Consider the following 15,340-nt stretch of genomic DNA (forward strand, 5'->3'; position numbering starts at 1 on the left):
CAGCACGCACAATGACTCCTTTCCAGGGACATGGGCTTAACGAGGGGAGACAGCTGAGTGCTGCACAACAACTGCCTCCTTTTCCACACTCCATCCAGAGCACCAGAGCCGGTGACAGGTCAGACCTCTGCAGACTTATGTCAAGGGTTAAACAAAAGCCAAGCTGCTGTCAGCAGCAAAGTGAGCCTGCAACTGTATGCCAAAACATGGATGCAGATCTGCAGTGTGCTTCTCTTGCACAGGAACCCGACACACTTCTCAGGAGGCAGAAAATCAAGCCAAAACTAAGACAAACCAAAAAAACAAGATAGAAGAAAAGTATTACATGTGGCTTACAAGGTCATTAACTGCAAGATGGAAGTCTTGCATGCAGTGACTTTATGGTTAGTCCAGTCAGTGAAACTCAGAGCAGTGGACAGCAATGCCATTTAGGAAGAGCAGATCAAAACTGCAGTTTTCAAGATTTTCCCTAGCCACAACTTAGATCCTTACGTTCCCCAGTTAAATGACTGAAATATGAACTTGAGATAACGCACGGGCACAGTGCAGAGCTCTGAGCCCTTCATGCCCTCAGCCGCTTCCTTCCCATTTCCTCGGGCACCTGTGCAGTGGCGTCACATGCTGTCAGAACGCGGCCTCGGTGCTTCACGCCTAATCTCCCCTCTGCCCCCCAAAACCCGCCTGAATTTGTCACAATGGCTCAAGAGGGAGTGAGGCTCGCTCTCCTGCGCTGGCCCCCTCACAATAGAGGGCTGCCCTATTTGTGTGAGAAGGAGAGGGGCTGCCGCCGCAGCCCTCGCATCTGTAAGGGCTGGAGACAAGCCGCACAGATAGGCAGAAATCAATAAGCTGGCGGATCAGAGGGCCCGGCGGAGGAGCCGCTCCTTGCACACGCACAGGGGCCGAACATCTGTCAGGCAAACAAAAAGCAACCCAAGCGGAACAAAAGAGAGGATTATTTTAACTCAAGTTCTTCTTCGGTCTCAGCAGGCAACGTTCAAGCCGTCCTCGTATTCAGACACTGAGGCCTTATGGAGTACGGGCTGTCCGGGAAATGCCAAACGCTGTTACCAGAAGACAAAAGAGGGGGAAAAGAAAAAAAAAATAGATATGGAAAATTCAGAATGTCTTGTTGAGTGCGATTGAGCAGGGGGAAGGTGGAGGGGTACCAATAAGGGGGCAGAGGGCAGGGAGGGGAGGAGGACAGAGTGACGATGTGATGGAGAAATTGATGACAAATCTCCACAGCAGTACTTGAAAACAAAGCTGATCATATCAAATCTGCCAGAGAAGCATAAAATATTGTCACACAGCTATGGATTGACAAGCACTGAGGCTGCACCCCCAGCTCCCTCCCTCATGTGAAAGGGCAGGCTTGTTGCAGCCCTTCTGCTAGTGCAGATGAACCCTGGGGAACTGGCAGAGCTGGCCCCACACCTCAGTGCCCTCTTTACCTGGAAGAAGCCCAGCTTTGACCACAAGCCCTTGGCACTTCTAAGGGAGCAAAGGATTTAGGATAAGCTCAGAAGCAAACTGCTGTGCCTCTCTCTTGTGCCTGGTGTTAGCAGCATACACGGTTATTTTGCACATTGGTTTCTCCAGCACAGCTGTGTCTTCTAATCAGCGTATCATGTATGTACTAGAAATAGGTGCAAAACAGTGAATTCAAGACAAAACAGATCTAGTAAAATCAGATTTGGGCTTTAAATGCCAGAAACCTTTATCCTTTCTGAAACAGAGGAGATAATGTTATAGCTGAGAATGCTCTATATTGCATTCACATGCTACTGCTCAGTGCCCTTATGCTGCTGTTGGCTTGGTGCATTTTTGAACTGAAGTATTAGTAGGGAAAAAAAAACCTCCTGGTTTTGGGTTTCCTTCAGCAGTTTCACAGTATGTAAGCTGCCTTCACTGCTGAAAGCAGAAGCTGTTCTGGATAAATGTGGACTTGCTTAGTTGAAGATTCTGAAGTTGCAGTTCTGTGGTCTGGGATGCATCCACCATTAAATACTAGCCCACAGCATCCCACAAAATAGATATATATCTCAGCCTTAAAAGTGACTTGCCATAGAAGACATGGGTTCTTAATGGCATTTTAGGAAGCATCACAAAAGTATTTTGACCCAGCTTCATTTTATTACCTTCTGTTTGGGGTGGAGGAGGGATGTGAACTGAAAGAGATTTTGACTTAGAGAAAACTGGCTCATTTATTAAAGAAATAAAAACAAGTTAATGATTTTAAAAACCAACCAACCAAACAAAAAAAACCCAAACCCACCAAAATAAAACATATGCTTAGCTGCTGCCTCATCTTAGAAGGTTCTGAATTTCCTTAACCTTATTTACAGTTCCAGACACAACTGGGCTGGCTGTCTTAACAGACATGACCCTTAAAAAAGAGTAAGCCCTGTTTTTTTTTGTTTTGCTTGTGAGAGTAAAGGAGAAGAAAGAGCTGCCTTCCTTGTCCCTGAGGAGGGTCTGGGCACAAAGTCCCATCTGGCCACAGGTAACTTCCTGGATCTCTTGAACTCAGCCTCTACACATCAAGGAGGAGCAAGTGAAACTTGGAGGGACTTAAGCCACTTGTGCATTTTGCAGACATGCACCACCTACCTGAGAGGAACCAGAGGCAGCAGAATAAGGGCTCTGTCAGCAGCTGGAGACAGGCAGAGCAGCCTGGTGCTGGCAGCATGCTCCTTCATCACCAGCAAACTAGGACATCTGCCACAAATGCAGCACCTCTCTCTCTCAGAAGCCTTGCTCAGGTGTACTGTGAGCATTTCATAACCCACAGGCAAGACAGTAACCTCTACTGGCCACTGCAGATGCTGCAGACCTGGGTACCTTCACCCCATCTACCCTGGAGACTCCCCAGCACTCATGGAGAGGACAAACTGAGGTTCAAGCAGCAACAGACACACCCTGCATGCTGCACTGCAGGTTTGTGCAGGGAGAGCACATCCAGCCCCCTGCTCATGTCCTACACAGATCATGCACATGCACCTGGACTATCTGCACAAACACCGTAAGAGTTCACAAGGCCAGAAAGATCAAACTCTCCTCCTAAAACACAATAATTCAGACACCAGCCTTTGGCATCTCCTTATCCAAGCTTCACTGGTCCTGAGCCTTCACCTCTTCTACAGGGAATCTCATGCAGCCTCCCTTGTAAAGAACCCCAAACACAGAAGCAGAGTCTATTTCCCACTGCTGTTTCTGGCCTACCCAGGTTGTTGTTGACTTTCCTTCATCAGGAAGGATGAAGGACTCAGCTCAGGATGACTCAACTCAGCTGCAGCCTTTCCTGGATGCCTCACTTCACCTGGGCTGCAGTTTTTGTAAGAAGTGTTTCCAACTGACTGCTTGGTCATGTCTTGGGAATTTCAGAGGTCCCCTGTTTTCCTTTTGCAAGCAGTTCTCATCCAGTAGCAAATCAATATCTTCTTATCTCACTGTCAGGACATTATTAATATTTGTCTATAGTCAATGTTTTTCCTTAAAGCCAAAGTTCTTGAGTTTCTTTTGCTCTTTGGGGCTATTTTTGCAGGTCTTGAACCACATGCAAGTCCTTTGTTAAGCCATACAAGCAAATGCTTCTATAGAGCATATAATGCTTCTATATGCTTTACATAGAGGCTGTTAAAACAGAGGGTTTGATGTTATGCTGGTAAATAATAAAAAATTAATAGAAAACTGAACATTTAGAGAGAACTGTTTAATGTGTGGAACAGTTATGGTAAGAGAACAGTATTGTGCAATAAAACAGGGAAGATGTTGCCCTTCAGCTTCCATGACAGAAACTCGCTCCTGATTCTCCTTGTGCACTGGCTTCTCCAAGGACCAAAGGAAAAAAAAACATGAAAGCAGTAAACTAATAAAAATAATGTGCATCTTTTTTGTGAAATTGTGCAGATTTGCCTTTGGAAAATACGTTTGTATGATGTGTTTAATTCTGTCATTGTCCATCAGCAGTGAAAGAGAAGCCATCTCATCAGTAGAATCTTTTTTTGATGGGCATTAGGCCTGAGTTGGTCTTGCTGTGAGAGACTCTTGGATTAGGGTCTTTTTTTACACACTTTCTGGCATGGCTGTTTCCTTAGAAATAAAGGCTTTGGGGTTGTTTTGGTGCCTGTGATGTTGCTCCAGAGGCAAAGGAGGCACCTGGAACACACAAACCAGGGACAGGGAACCTTGACAGAAGAAGGGACTGGTCACTTGCGAGTGTGAACTGACAGATACCTGCTCTGAGAGCAAACATGAGCTGTCAGTGCGACGGGTCCCCACTTCCTCTGGAGCCACAGAGCACCCTGCAATCTGTCTATGCTCCTTCTCCAAGCATGAGAGGCACAATGCCAGTGTGGGATAGAACACTCATGATGTGTGTTAGAATGGCTTTGCAGATGAGTTGATGTGGTCCAATAAACTCCACCTTGGGCACTCCTGCTCCAAGAGCCTAAAAGAGAGAGGGGACTAACCAGCAACTCTCAGACAAGCAGCTGTGACATGTGATCACAATACATTGATGGTGGCCACAGTTTTGACAGCTAAAATCAAAACAACAGAAAAAGCAGAGCAAGTTTTTGCCTTGTGGCTGCAATGAATTCCCTGGTGGCTGCACGCAGCCACTATTATTGTCTTGGAGAGTCACTGCCCTAAGAGATGAGCTCTTTAACAAGTGAAAAAACAACTCAATTAGAAATTGAAACTACATTCCTGAGAGGGGTTCAGCAGCCTCTTCTCCCATTAGCAACAGTGGGAGTTACCATGCTCTGCACATTGCCCAGCGATACTCTTCTTCCTTCAGCAGACAGCTCTGCTGTAACTGATTGCTTCACAATGTCATCCCAGTTTTCCTCTTTTGGGTACCAGTTGCTGATATGTGTGAATGTGCTGATTTTTGGGCAAGTTTCAGCCTAGAAAAGAAATCTTATTACACAAAGCAAAATGGAAAGAGCAGAGAGTTAGACATCAGATTTATGAGGTGATAAGCAAAATTTTGTTGAAAAGCACTTACTGAGTATTCACTCTGTGGATAAGCTTGTTCTTTCAAGAAGAGAGAAAAACAAGTCATTCTAGGATCTAAAACCATTCAAGAAATCAAACTTAGGCAGTTTGAGGATGATAGATTGGTCAATATGAATTTTGTGAGACGTACAGATATATTAACTTTTCTCCAAGGTAGGAAAGACAAAGAAAAGTATTTTTATTAAATGTATTCAGTGGGTGTGGAAAGCCTCCTGCAAGGAATAAAATGTCCTTTGAGTCTATGTCGTGGTAGTGTGGTACTGAAAACAGAAGGGGTGAAGGAATTGTGAACAGCTGGTGAGTGGCAGTCCTATACCAAAAGAATGAAGTGTGGAGGAGGGGAGAAAGCAATTAAAAAAACCAAAACAACAACAACAAAAAGCTAAAATCCTAACACAGTAAAATAAAACCCAAACAGAAAAACAAAACTGAAGTGTTGGGAGTGTACTGTCAAACACCAGCTTCTCATGAACTGTAAGAGCAACAGAAGCCATTGTCCTCTGTTGGGGATGGAAGCCATAAAAAAATAAACTGGGCTGGGAACATAGCTGCTGTGTGCTCTCAATCACAATTCTCAACTAAGCCCAGCACAACTCTGACTCTTCAATATGCTGAATGCTCCACAGAGGATGAGTGTACCCCTGCCTAGCTGGGGAGATGATCCACGAGCACTCACCTTCCTTAAAAAAAAATTAAAAATTCCCATCAGCTAGAATGCAATTACTTCATTGAGGCTCTCAGGTGAGAAAGAAATAATTGCTGCACGGCAGGGCGGTGGGGCTGTGGGACAGGGACTGGCGGCCAAACGCGTGGCACAGCCTGGGGCCAGCTCCAAGGAGAGGTTTGGGCTGGGGCGCTCGCAGGCGGCAGCACGCCCGGCTCCGGGCACGCAGCTGGCACACAGCTGGCACACAGCTGGCACGGGGCTCCTGAACTCACAGCTGGCACGGGCTCTGCCCCGGGCCCCTGAACTCACAGCTGCACTCCTTCCCGACAAGAGGAAGGCAGGGGTTTATGCCCAGCCTCAGGCGACGTGCGCTGGCTTTCCTGGCCAGCTGTCCCCGTGGCGCAGCATTACACAACTTTGTCCTTGCGTGCTTCCACCTGGCACGGCGGAGGCTCAGGGGTTTGGCACTCGCTGCTGCGGGAGGGGCCGGGAGGAGCTGCCTGCTCCCTCCGCATTGCCAGGGACTGCTCGTGGCTCAGGCAAGCCCGGCACGTTCCGCAGGAGGAGGGCACAGACCGGCACAGCCGCAGCGGAGCTGGGTGAAGAACTGCACGAAGATGCTTAAAAGCACAGGTGGTTTTCGAGAAAGGGGAGACTGAGCACACAGACTCTAAGTGAGCAACAGCAGCGCTGTGTAACGTCGTGACAGGCATGGGCAACAAGGGAAAAGCTTTTCACCACTTCTCAGTAAGAATATTAATGGGCTTCACCTGAAACAATGAGACAGCAAGGTCAAAACAAACGGAGAATGTTATCCCTTCCCATATAGTATCAATTATAACACAAAGAAACAAAGCTAGATAAGGGTGGTCTATGAGTGCAACTCAACACAAAGATATGGATACAACACGAACTCAGAAATTCTCAAATCACAGAATGCCAGGTACCAGGAAGATACATAGGGAGAATTGTCTCCCTTTGCTAGCCCTGTTCTTACACAGTTCTCTTGACCACTCTTGGAGGCTGGAAAGATCTTCACTGAACACAAGTCTTGTTTTCTTTGATTTTTAATTTCTCCTTTAAAACTTGACATTCTTAGTGATTAAAAAAGAACCTGTATTTGAAATAAATAAATTCACATCACTCGTATTCAGTCCTATGTTAACCTTACTGCCACATGTTTTGACATTCAGTATTTTTAAACTTTTTAAAAGGCTTCTGCTCAGGGATGGGCTCATCTTTTTCAGGGCATGATTGACAGGGGTCTATTTCAAAATACCTCCCATTAAGGGGAAAAAAAAAAAAAAAAAAGAAAAGAAAACTACCTTAATGGTGAAGCAGGGAATGACAGCAGCAGACAAAAGGTCGTGGCTTCTTTGTTCTTGAAATCTGAGGAAAATACACAGAACTCCATTGTATGACTTTTTCATGCACAACATTGTCTCCCTTGACCCCATGCACATCTGCAGCCTGAAGTGCTCTGTTATCTCTGGATAACAGCTGTTGCATCACTGATTATTCATCAGTTCCACTTTAGTCTGCCTAAGGTGCTGTGAAAAGACCACAAGTTACTGGGTTTACTAAGTGAATTCAAGATAAAGCCTAAACTTGCTGGGAAAAGAATAGGAATAACAATGGATCACTCTTACCGGACATTTTGTTTGGCTGTCTGTAGCACATCGGTCTATATTTTAACACATTGAAATTGAAGGATCTCTCTAAGCTTTCACAGAATCCCCTAATTTTCTCACCTAATTCCTTTATACTTTTCATTTGGCTTTGGAGAGCAAAATGCAAGGGCAAGGAACACATGCAGTCAGCACTGGAGAAACAAGCAAGCCTTTCAGCTTTATGATGTGCAGAAGCAGAACTTGCAGAGAGATTAATTAGTGAGGATTTCCAGTTAAAAGAAGGGGGACAAAGAGGTACATGCACAACCCAACTCCTTGGAATGCAAATACTCCTTGATCTTTATTTGGGGCAGAGGAAGTAATTTCTCTCCTGTCCTCTCACACTTGCTATGGAGACCACAATTCTGTATGCACCTCCTCCCCAGGTAATTCATCTTCTGGGCTCTTCCATCACCACCTCCCCCAATCATTTTCCACCCCTGCCACTCCCCAGTTACCAATGCTCATATTCCCACATGGGTGCTAAATCCCATCAGTTTCTCTGTCCGAAGAATAAGGATGGAAGAGGATTTCTTTGATCTCCAAGACTCTTTCATGGGTCATTTGAGAGGTGAGGATAGAAGAAGGTGAGGATTTCCAGTTTATCAGCAAGGCATTGATGATTGCTGGGAATATAATAGTGGATATTCCTGAAAAAAAAGAAAAGAGTTGCTTTGCAGCCCAACACTAAGTTGTTAATGAGCTCCTGGTGTAAATTCACAGGGTGCAGGGAGTGACCCTAAGCAGGTGGCTCTGCAGTGACATGCAGCCTCCAGTTATTTACTTACAAGTAAGTTGCACATCTCCTGTCACTGAAATATCTGCATACTAAACATGTGAGTTTAGATTTGTGTTATGGAATCCACAATGTGCTAGGCATATTATCAGAAACACAAACCCACCTTGCAGACTGTAAACCAGAGACAACAGTTCCTGTAGGAGCCCCAGAGGAGACACTAGCTATATTGTGAGGTGGCCCTGAGTCCTGGTCCTGGTGGCTCCTTTGCCTTGTGGCCATCAGTAAAGTAGAATGTTTGGAAGTCACCAGTCTTCGATCTCTCCAAACACGAAGGTGCTGCACAGGCACAAGTGTTGCAGGTAGCTGCAGTTTGTCTGTGGGAGTTATGAGTTCTATGGCTCAGGTACAGGATGCCAACACCTAAGTCTACTGCAATGATATAGAGGGACTGAGCTAAAGGTACATATTCAACCTTTGTTCTAAATACCCTAATTTGATTGCAAAATTACTCCTTTTCATGCTCTCAACTTGTCTTTTGTCTCCTCCGGTTCACCCGCATCATATCCCTTGCAATTATATCACACTCCCTTTGTCCATGTGCCAAGAATTTGCCAAGGACTTGCAAAATCCTCATTCCTGATTGTTTACCTGTTTGGTACAGCATTTCTGCCTTTCTTCAGAAAGCAATTCTGCCACAGCCTCCTTCTGTTGGGGGAAATTATGCAAATTGCATAGATTAAATTGCTGTATAATGGTTGATCAGCTTTTCCTTATTGTTTGCCATTTGCTACACAGGATTTGCGTGCATTTAAGAGTTTTATGTGTTTAATAGTTATTTAAGAAGCTTAGCATAGCTAATACCTTCAAGCAGTTCTGCCCCTGCAGGCTGGAGGGAAGTAAAGGCTACCTCTGGCATCGGTGGTTTTGACTAGAGGAGCTTTAAAAATGATTTTTAAAGCTTGAGTGGTGAACATGTTGGGGATAAGAAGCAGTGACTGCTGACATTGTTTGGACAGAGCATTGCTGTTTACCAAGACTCTCTTCTGTCTCTCTTTGATAAAAGAGGGTACAAAGCAGACTCAGCTCCCACTGGAGGAATGGGTCCAGCAGGATGCAGGTCTTCAAATTCCATGTTTCCTATTACAGCCTGTTTCCACTCATGTACATGCAAATGCTTGGATTCACTTTGGCACAAGCATGGGCTCCTATTCCGGCTCAAGGCTGGTTGCAAGAGAACACATAGGCATTTCCTCTCAGTTGCCAGATCCCGTTCTCGTTAACATTTTGCCAAAGCATTAATCATATCCCAAATCCCACGTGCCCCCGAGCAGACTCTCCCTCCCAGCTGCCTCATCCCCATTCCTTGATAGACAGACTTCCATCTCTCTCCCACTCCTTACACATCCCCAGTCTTTTCCAAGAGCTGCAGCCCCACCAGAGCAGAGCAGGCAGGACAGGAGCAATGAGTGCTCTGCTGCCATCGAGATGGCTTTGAGGCATCCTAACAGGCCATGGAGCAGAGGCCACTCCAGTGCACTCAGCAAAGCACACAGAATCCGAGCAGTACCTACGCCTTTTCTGCAAGCAATTAACTGAAGAAGTCAGGTTTGGTTTTCTTAAACAAATTAGCCTTTTAGTATTGAGTTATATACACCGTTGAGAAAACAGAGAGTAAAGTAAATACGTCCTTGAAAAGCAGCCCTTCTCCCACGCAGCCCCAGAGAGTGCTACTCACACATTTGCCCACTGCAAACAGATGGGCCATTTTCTTGTGTCTCTATTAGGTAATAGGCTCAAGCTGTGAACAAATAAAGCCGAAAACACCCAATATGCCAATGTGTTAATTTTGTCTTCCTGTAGGTGTCCCTGTCGATTGTAAAATTGAGGCAGCCCCAACTTTTTCGTTTCTTTTTTTTTTTTTTCAACAAAGACAAGCTATAACCTTTTTCCTTGGCAAAATAAATTCTAAGCATTTTTCACAGTAACAGATACATAAAAGTAGTTGAATAAGCCATATGGGAGAAACAACGAAACTAACTCTCACAACTTGATGGTCTGTCTGTAGCTGTGTTATATATTTAGATAGCTGGACTCTCCATTAAAAAGTACATTTCTATACACATTCTTTACCAATCCAAAGTTTTAATGATATGCTCAGAACCACTGTACCCAGTGTGCCTGTGAGTACGCACGGGATATATAAATATTTGTCACTTGCATGTGGTACATGATGCACTTCACTGGGATATAGCTCAGGGCAGCATCTGGCTCAGGCTCCACAGATCCTAAAAACTAGTAACATGTGTGAATTGTTCATCATTACTTTTATGCACAGACTGTCCCCATGCTTGCACTGGAACTGCCAGAGGGTTTCCACAGGGAGCAAAATGGATGATAAAAACTCCTAAAGAGGTCTAGACTTTAACTAAAAAAAACCCCAAAAATTCAATATTCTTTTTCCAAGGTACTCAGTCCAGTACTGCAGTTTCACTTATTGTGCCTAGAAAGTCTTTCTCCTTGCAGAGTCGAATTCTTCAGCCCAAGGAGGAGCAAACGCTGAATGCCACAGGGATTTGTGTACTTCCCAACACAAATTCAACAGTTCTTAATGCACTCAGGCCTGTACCCAAGAGATATAAAGGTGCTTCTCTTTCTTTAAAGCTTAACCTGATTAGAGTCACCCCTATGACTCCTAATTTACCACTATCAAACTGCCTCTCCTATTGTTATAACCTTTCTGTCTTTCACGAGGGCTCTTTGGAAGCCTTTCACATACTTGTTAAATGCTCTTGGTCACAAAGCCTGCTCAAAGTTCCCTTGATCATGTCATTGCTATGGTGTAAAATTGAATTACTTTTACAATGCGTGCTGTACCCTGGCAAAGCAAAGCCTTTCCCACAGTTAACAGAGGTGGAAGGCCTCAAAAATAAATGAATAAGGGAGGACCAAAAGAAGAGAATTTTCATTAAAAGAGAGAAAATAACTTTTTCTTGAAATGCAGGGAAGGCAAGCTCAAACAGCTCTTTAGTGAGTGTCTGCCAGGCACATTATATCACTGTTTCAAAAGAGAAATGGACTGCTGGGGAGGGGTTAATAAGAGTGAAAAGTAAAACATTTAAAATTTGCTTGATTGTTTTTTTTGTGGTAGTTATAGAAAACATCTTGTCCCCCAAGAAGAATCAAGAACATGAACTGCTTTTTTGTTTCGGAAAATGGCTGTGGGATATTGTAGGGCTGTGCATCACAAAGTTAGTTCTCATCCTTATTTGTGTCTTTTTTATAGGTTTGGACATCAAATGAATGAGGTTATCCAAACCAGAAATAAGTATTAAAACTAGGCAAGCATACACTGAGAGCATACTCCCCATACCCCCAGAAGAAACCCTCTCATACATCCCTTCCTAAAAAATAAGCCAGGCTTTGTTATTGTGTTGTATTGTATCACCTAAATAAAGGATTTTGATTAGCCCTGCTTATTCCAGATTCTTGTTGCACTGTGCAATAGCAAGGCCAGACTGGCAGCCCATTGCTCCCTGCTGGAGATGGCAGAGTGCCCCTTGGAAGGCAAGGCTGTCTTTGGGAGAGCTCCATGGTGTTGCACTGTCTTCAAGGTGTGAAACACCCGCAGCAAAACACAGGACATGGCTAACATCTTTCTGGAGTTCACCACAGTCCTCCAGGGACCCCACTGATCAACCACTTTCCCTGGTGTCAAGAACTCAGGCTCATTTTCCTTTCCCCTCTGTTTTTGCTGCCTGACCTGTTCATTGCTATTATACTGAGAGGCTCACGGTCCATTCTGTCACAGCCACAAATGGTTTCCTTCACCTTCAGGTCTTCACATACTTAGCAGCACATCCAGTCTTCAAGCCAGTGGCCAGGACCAGCAGGAGCTCATGGCCAGGGTTGCAGGATTCATGGCCACGGCCCTAACTGGAGAGAGCCTTGATGCACCCATTCTTATCTTGGGCAGCTCAGTTTCAGGAGTCCATGAAGTTCATGACAATCCCGGGTGGCTCCAGTCCTGCCTGTTCTGTGAAAGGCTCTGTGCTGCCCTGTCATGGGGTAATTAATAGTCATCTTCCCCAGGTGGTGTTCTTGCAGGTATAGATTCTGCTGAAAACATGCTTTTGGGAGAGCTTGATCCTGCCAAGAAGGGTGATTTCATTGCACTATTATCATGAAAGGTGTTTGTGTGTTTGCACAATGCCCTGCTCTCTGATGCAGGCACAGCACATCTGGACAGATGTGACCCCTCTGTTGCTCAAAGGGATTCCCAGTTAACCAAGCAGCACAGAGAACAATGGGAGCAACACCCTTTTGACTTGCATGTTTTTCATCTTTCTTTTTTCTTCCCCTGGATTTTCTAAGGCAGGCAGTGAATACTGAAGTGTCACCACTTGCACTTAAAGCCTTTGCAGGTGATGGTGTGATGCTTGTTCACACCAGCATGAGAGGAACCCCCCAGCAGGAAGTCAGTTCTTTCAGACCTCTTTAGAAATGTGTGATAATCTTATAGTGTATCAACACTTTCTCCCTCCCTCTCTCCCTGCCTCTAATTTCTCCTAAACAAGCCTGTGTTAGTCTCTAGGTTTTGATGCTGCTGCTGACACAGCTCTCCTTTCTTTGTATTTGCCTATTTCACACCTCACTACTCAGTGCTTTGAGGACAGGTTTATGCATTCAGTCTACACCTAGCCTGCTGTGTTGCACTCTCCATGATGCTCTTTTCCCACGTGCTTTGGAAAAGACACATTTGGTGATAGATATGCAGGCCTTTTTGTTTTCTCTTTCTTTCTTTCTTTTTTCCCCCTTGTGCTTTACCTTCTCTCTAAGTGTTGGTCCATATTTAAAATTTGCACGTATGAATCACATTCCTCCTAGTCTTACTGTGTTCAGATCCAGTCAGATTTTTTTTTTCTTAACACAACCAGCTTTTATTATGTACCATAATTCTGAAGTTTTACGGGAAAGGAAAGCCTGAGGTTCAAGACCTTCTCTGAAGTCAATGACAATTTGACTTCAAATTGTCATTGGAACCCACATTCCATTGGAAGACACTTTCTGTCAAAATGATGTTTGTTCTATGTATGTATTTGTTTCAATTACCAATTCACCAAGTAACCTTTGAAAGATTGCTTTATCTTGATCTGCAATAAAGTTGAAGGGTTTGAGAAGAGTTTCCTGGCCAGCTCTATTTATGTCACTGAATTTCTCTGAGATGTTGATTAATTTGCTCATGCAATTCAGCAAACAAGGCAGGAACTTGAGTTTAAATTTGGGAAATAATAACACAGACGAGCGGTTAAGCAATATTCCCAAGGTCGCGCTCCAAACAGGAATGTGCTCTGCCACAAGACCGATTGGGAACATGTCACACCAGGCACCACATGTGCCATGATCATCCTCACCACAAATCTGAGAGATGAGAGAGGAAAGGCTTCAGAACGCAGACTTTGGCTTGGTTGCACTCCGTGCTGCTGTTTTGTTTGATGCAGATGAGAGGCAGCTCAGGAGCAACTCGTGTGTGAACAGGTAAGTGTGTGGCTAAACCATCACCTCTGGGAGCTGAAGGGGACACCTCTGCTCACTCCTGACCTGTAACACTGAGTGAGTAACTCAGATTAGGTTTGAAGCATCTCTCTGGTGACAGCAGATAAGGTCCCTGTGGCTTGTTTAGGGAAAGACAAATTATGAACAGTGAAAGGCCTGGAGGGAAGGAGGGGAAACCATAATGAGAAAGACAATACATTCAGTATTGCCCTGACCCTGTGAAAGAGAAAGGGGGCTGTGACCAAAACCCTGATCTAGATTAGATCCAGAGATCTGGTTGAGTCTACAATAAGATCATCTTCAAAGCTTAAGTCCTGACTTCAATATTTGTTTTCTCATCTTGAGTAAGAGCTGGTTTGAAGACACTGCTTCAGGCACACCTTGAATACAAAATAGTGTGAAATTCAAAGTGATAAAATAAACAGATAGAAGCAAGTCATTTGGGAGATGAGAACTTCTACCAACACTGAATGAAATTATGCAAAAATTCCAAGATCAGTCAAGTAAGGTATCTTAACATATTTTATTGTGGTTAAATGCCTATTATCATGGGCCTTTCCAGCAAGTGTCTTTTGGTGCATTAGAAAGAATCCACAAAAGAGCAGTTCTCATGGCTCTTTGAAAAACTCTTGATTTTAAAAAACTTAAGTAAGAGTTGGATTTCTGCCAGAAATCCTGTATCACAGATTGTGTCTCCCAGGGTGAAACTCTGTGTTCAAACATGTGCACATCTTTGCTATATCCAAGTCCTTTATTGTTATGGATTATTCTTTTTAGAGGTCCCTGAGGACTTTTAAGTAATTTTCTTATAATTAGGGGTACATGGTGAAGCATGCACACCAGCACTCAAAATGGAAATGTTCCTCACACTGCATTATCTGGCACACTCCTTCTGAGGGGTGTCTGGTTTGGGCTGTAGGGTTTTTCTAGTTTGTGTTTGTAGAGTTTGCCGTACATCAAAAGAGAACCAAGAGAAAAGGGAACAAAATCTTGAACCCACTCTCTTTCCTCTGCCACTACTGTGAAATATGTTCCCAAGAATGGGAACAAGAATGAGAGCAGGCCAAATTATGCAGCGTTGGTATATAAGTGCTCTGGGAAGGGTTACCAGGGCATTTCCATTATTTGCTGTGGTTGTTCAGTGGTTGTGACATTTAGAGGGTACTTTGAAGAAAATAGCCCGGCTGGTAAATGACAGCAGAGAAAGGGGAAGGCAAGCAAATGGAGAGGAGGGAAGTTCACAGAGATTTCCTGACAAGATGAAAGGCGAAAGAAAACTCAGTGAGTTCTTATTCAAAAACCATTTTGGTGGCCTCTGTTTGAATGAGGAACAGTTTCTTAGCATGCTTAACAACTCCTTGGTCCTGTCCAGGAGTGCACCTCACCAAATGTCTGCTGTGTTTAACACCACAGTCAGCTTTGTATGTGTGATGAGAATTATTTTTACAGCTGAGTTTCTTAAGACAGGCCCACATGTGTGTAAATCCTGGTGGGTTTTAACACACCTCCGTTGCACTAAAGAGCGAAGTACTGATCTTCACCAGGATTTACAAAAGTAAATACAAAAGTATTTACACCTGATGTTTAAGCCAAATGAAAAGCAGCCTGAGAACCTGGTCTTTCTACAGGGTGTGCATGTGTTGAGATGAGCATGATGACAGTACTTTCCCTGCTGATTCTCAGCAC

At 44.3% G+C, this 15,340-nt stretch overlaps 1 protein-coding gene across 3 annotated transcripts in view; it reads right to left on the minus strand.

The window, feature by feature from the left end:
• Positions 1-917: 917 nt before the first annotated feature.
• FAM120B (family with sequence similarity 120B) overlaps positions 918-15,340 on the minus strand; it is a 101,540-nt gene continuing 87,117 nt past the window's right edge. The window contains exons 10-12 of one of the 3 annotated variants that reach the window (XR_005256315.1): positions 7,821-8,012; positions 7,018-7,081; positions 918-6,806 (exon numbers count right to left, since the gene is read on the minus strand). Coding sequence is in view for 1 of the 3 variants with exons in the window: in XM_038131841.1 (XP_037987769.1) it covers positions 7,846-8,012 (167 nt within the window). In the remaining 2 variants the exon portion in view is untranslated. Of the gene's footprint in view, positions 7,082-7,820; positions 8,013-15,340 lie in introns of all 3 variants that reach the window. The other 2 variants (XR_005256316.1, XM_038131841.1) reach the window with 2 other exon arrangements.

Source organism: Motacilla alba, chromosome 3 (genome assembly GCF_015832195.1).
Source record: "Motacilla alba alba isolate MOTALB_02 chromosome 3, Motacilla_alba_V1.0_pri, whole genome shotgun sequence".
Classification (NCBI taxonomy): Eukaryota; Metazoa; Chordata; class Aves; order Passeriformes; family Motacillidae; genus Motacilla; species Motacilla alba.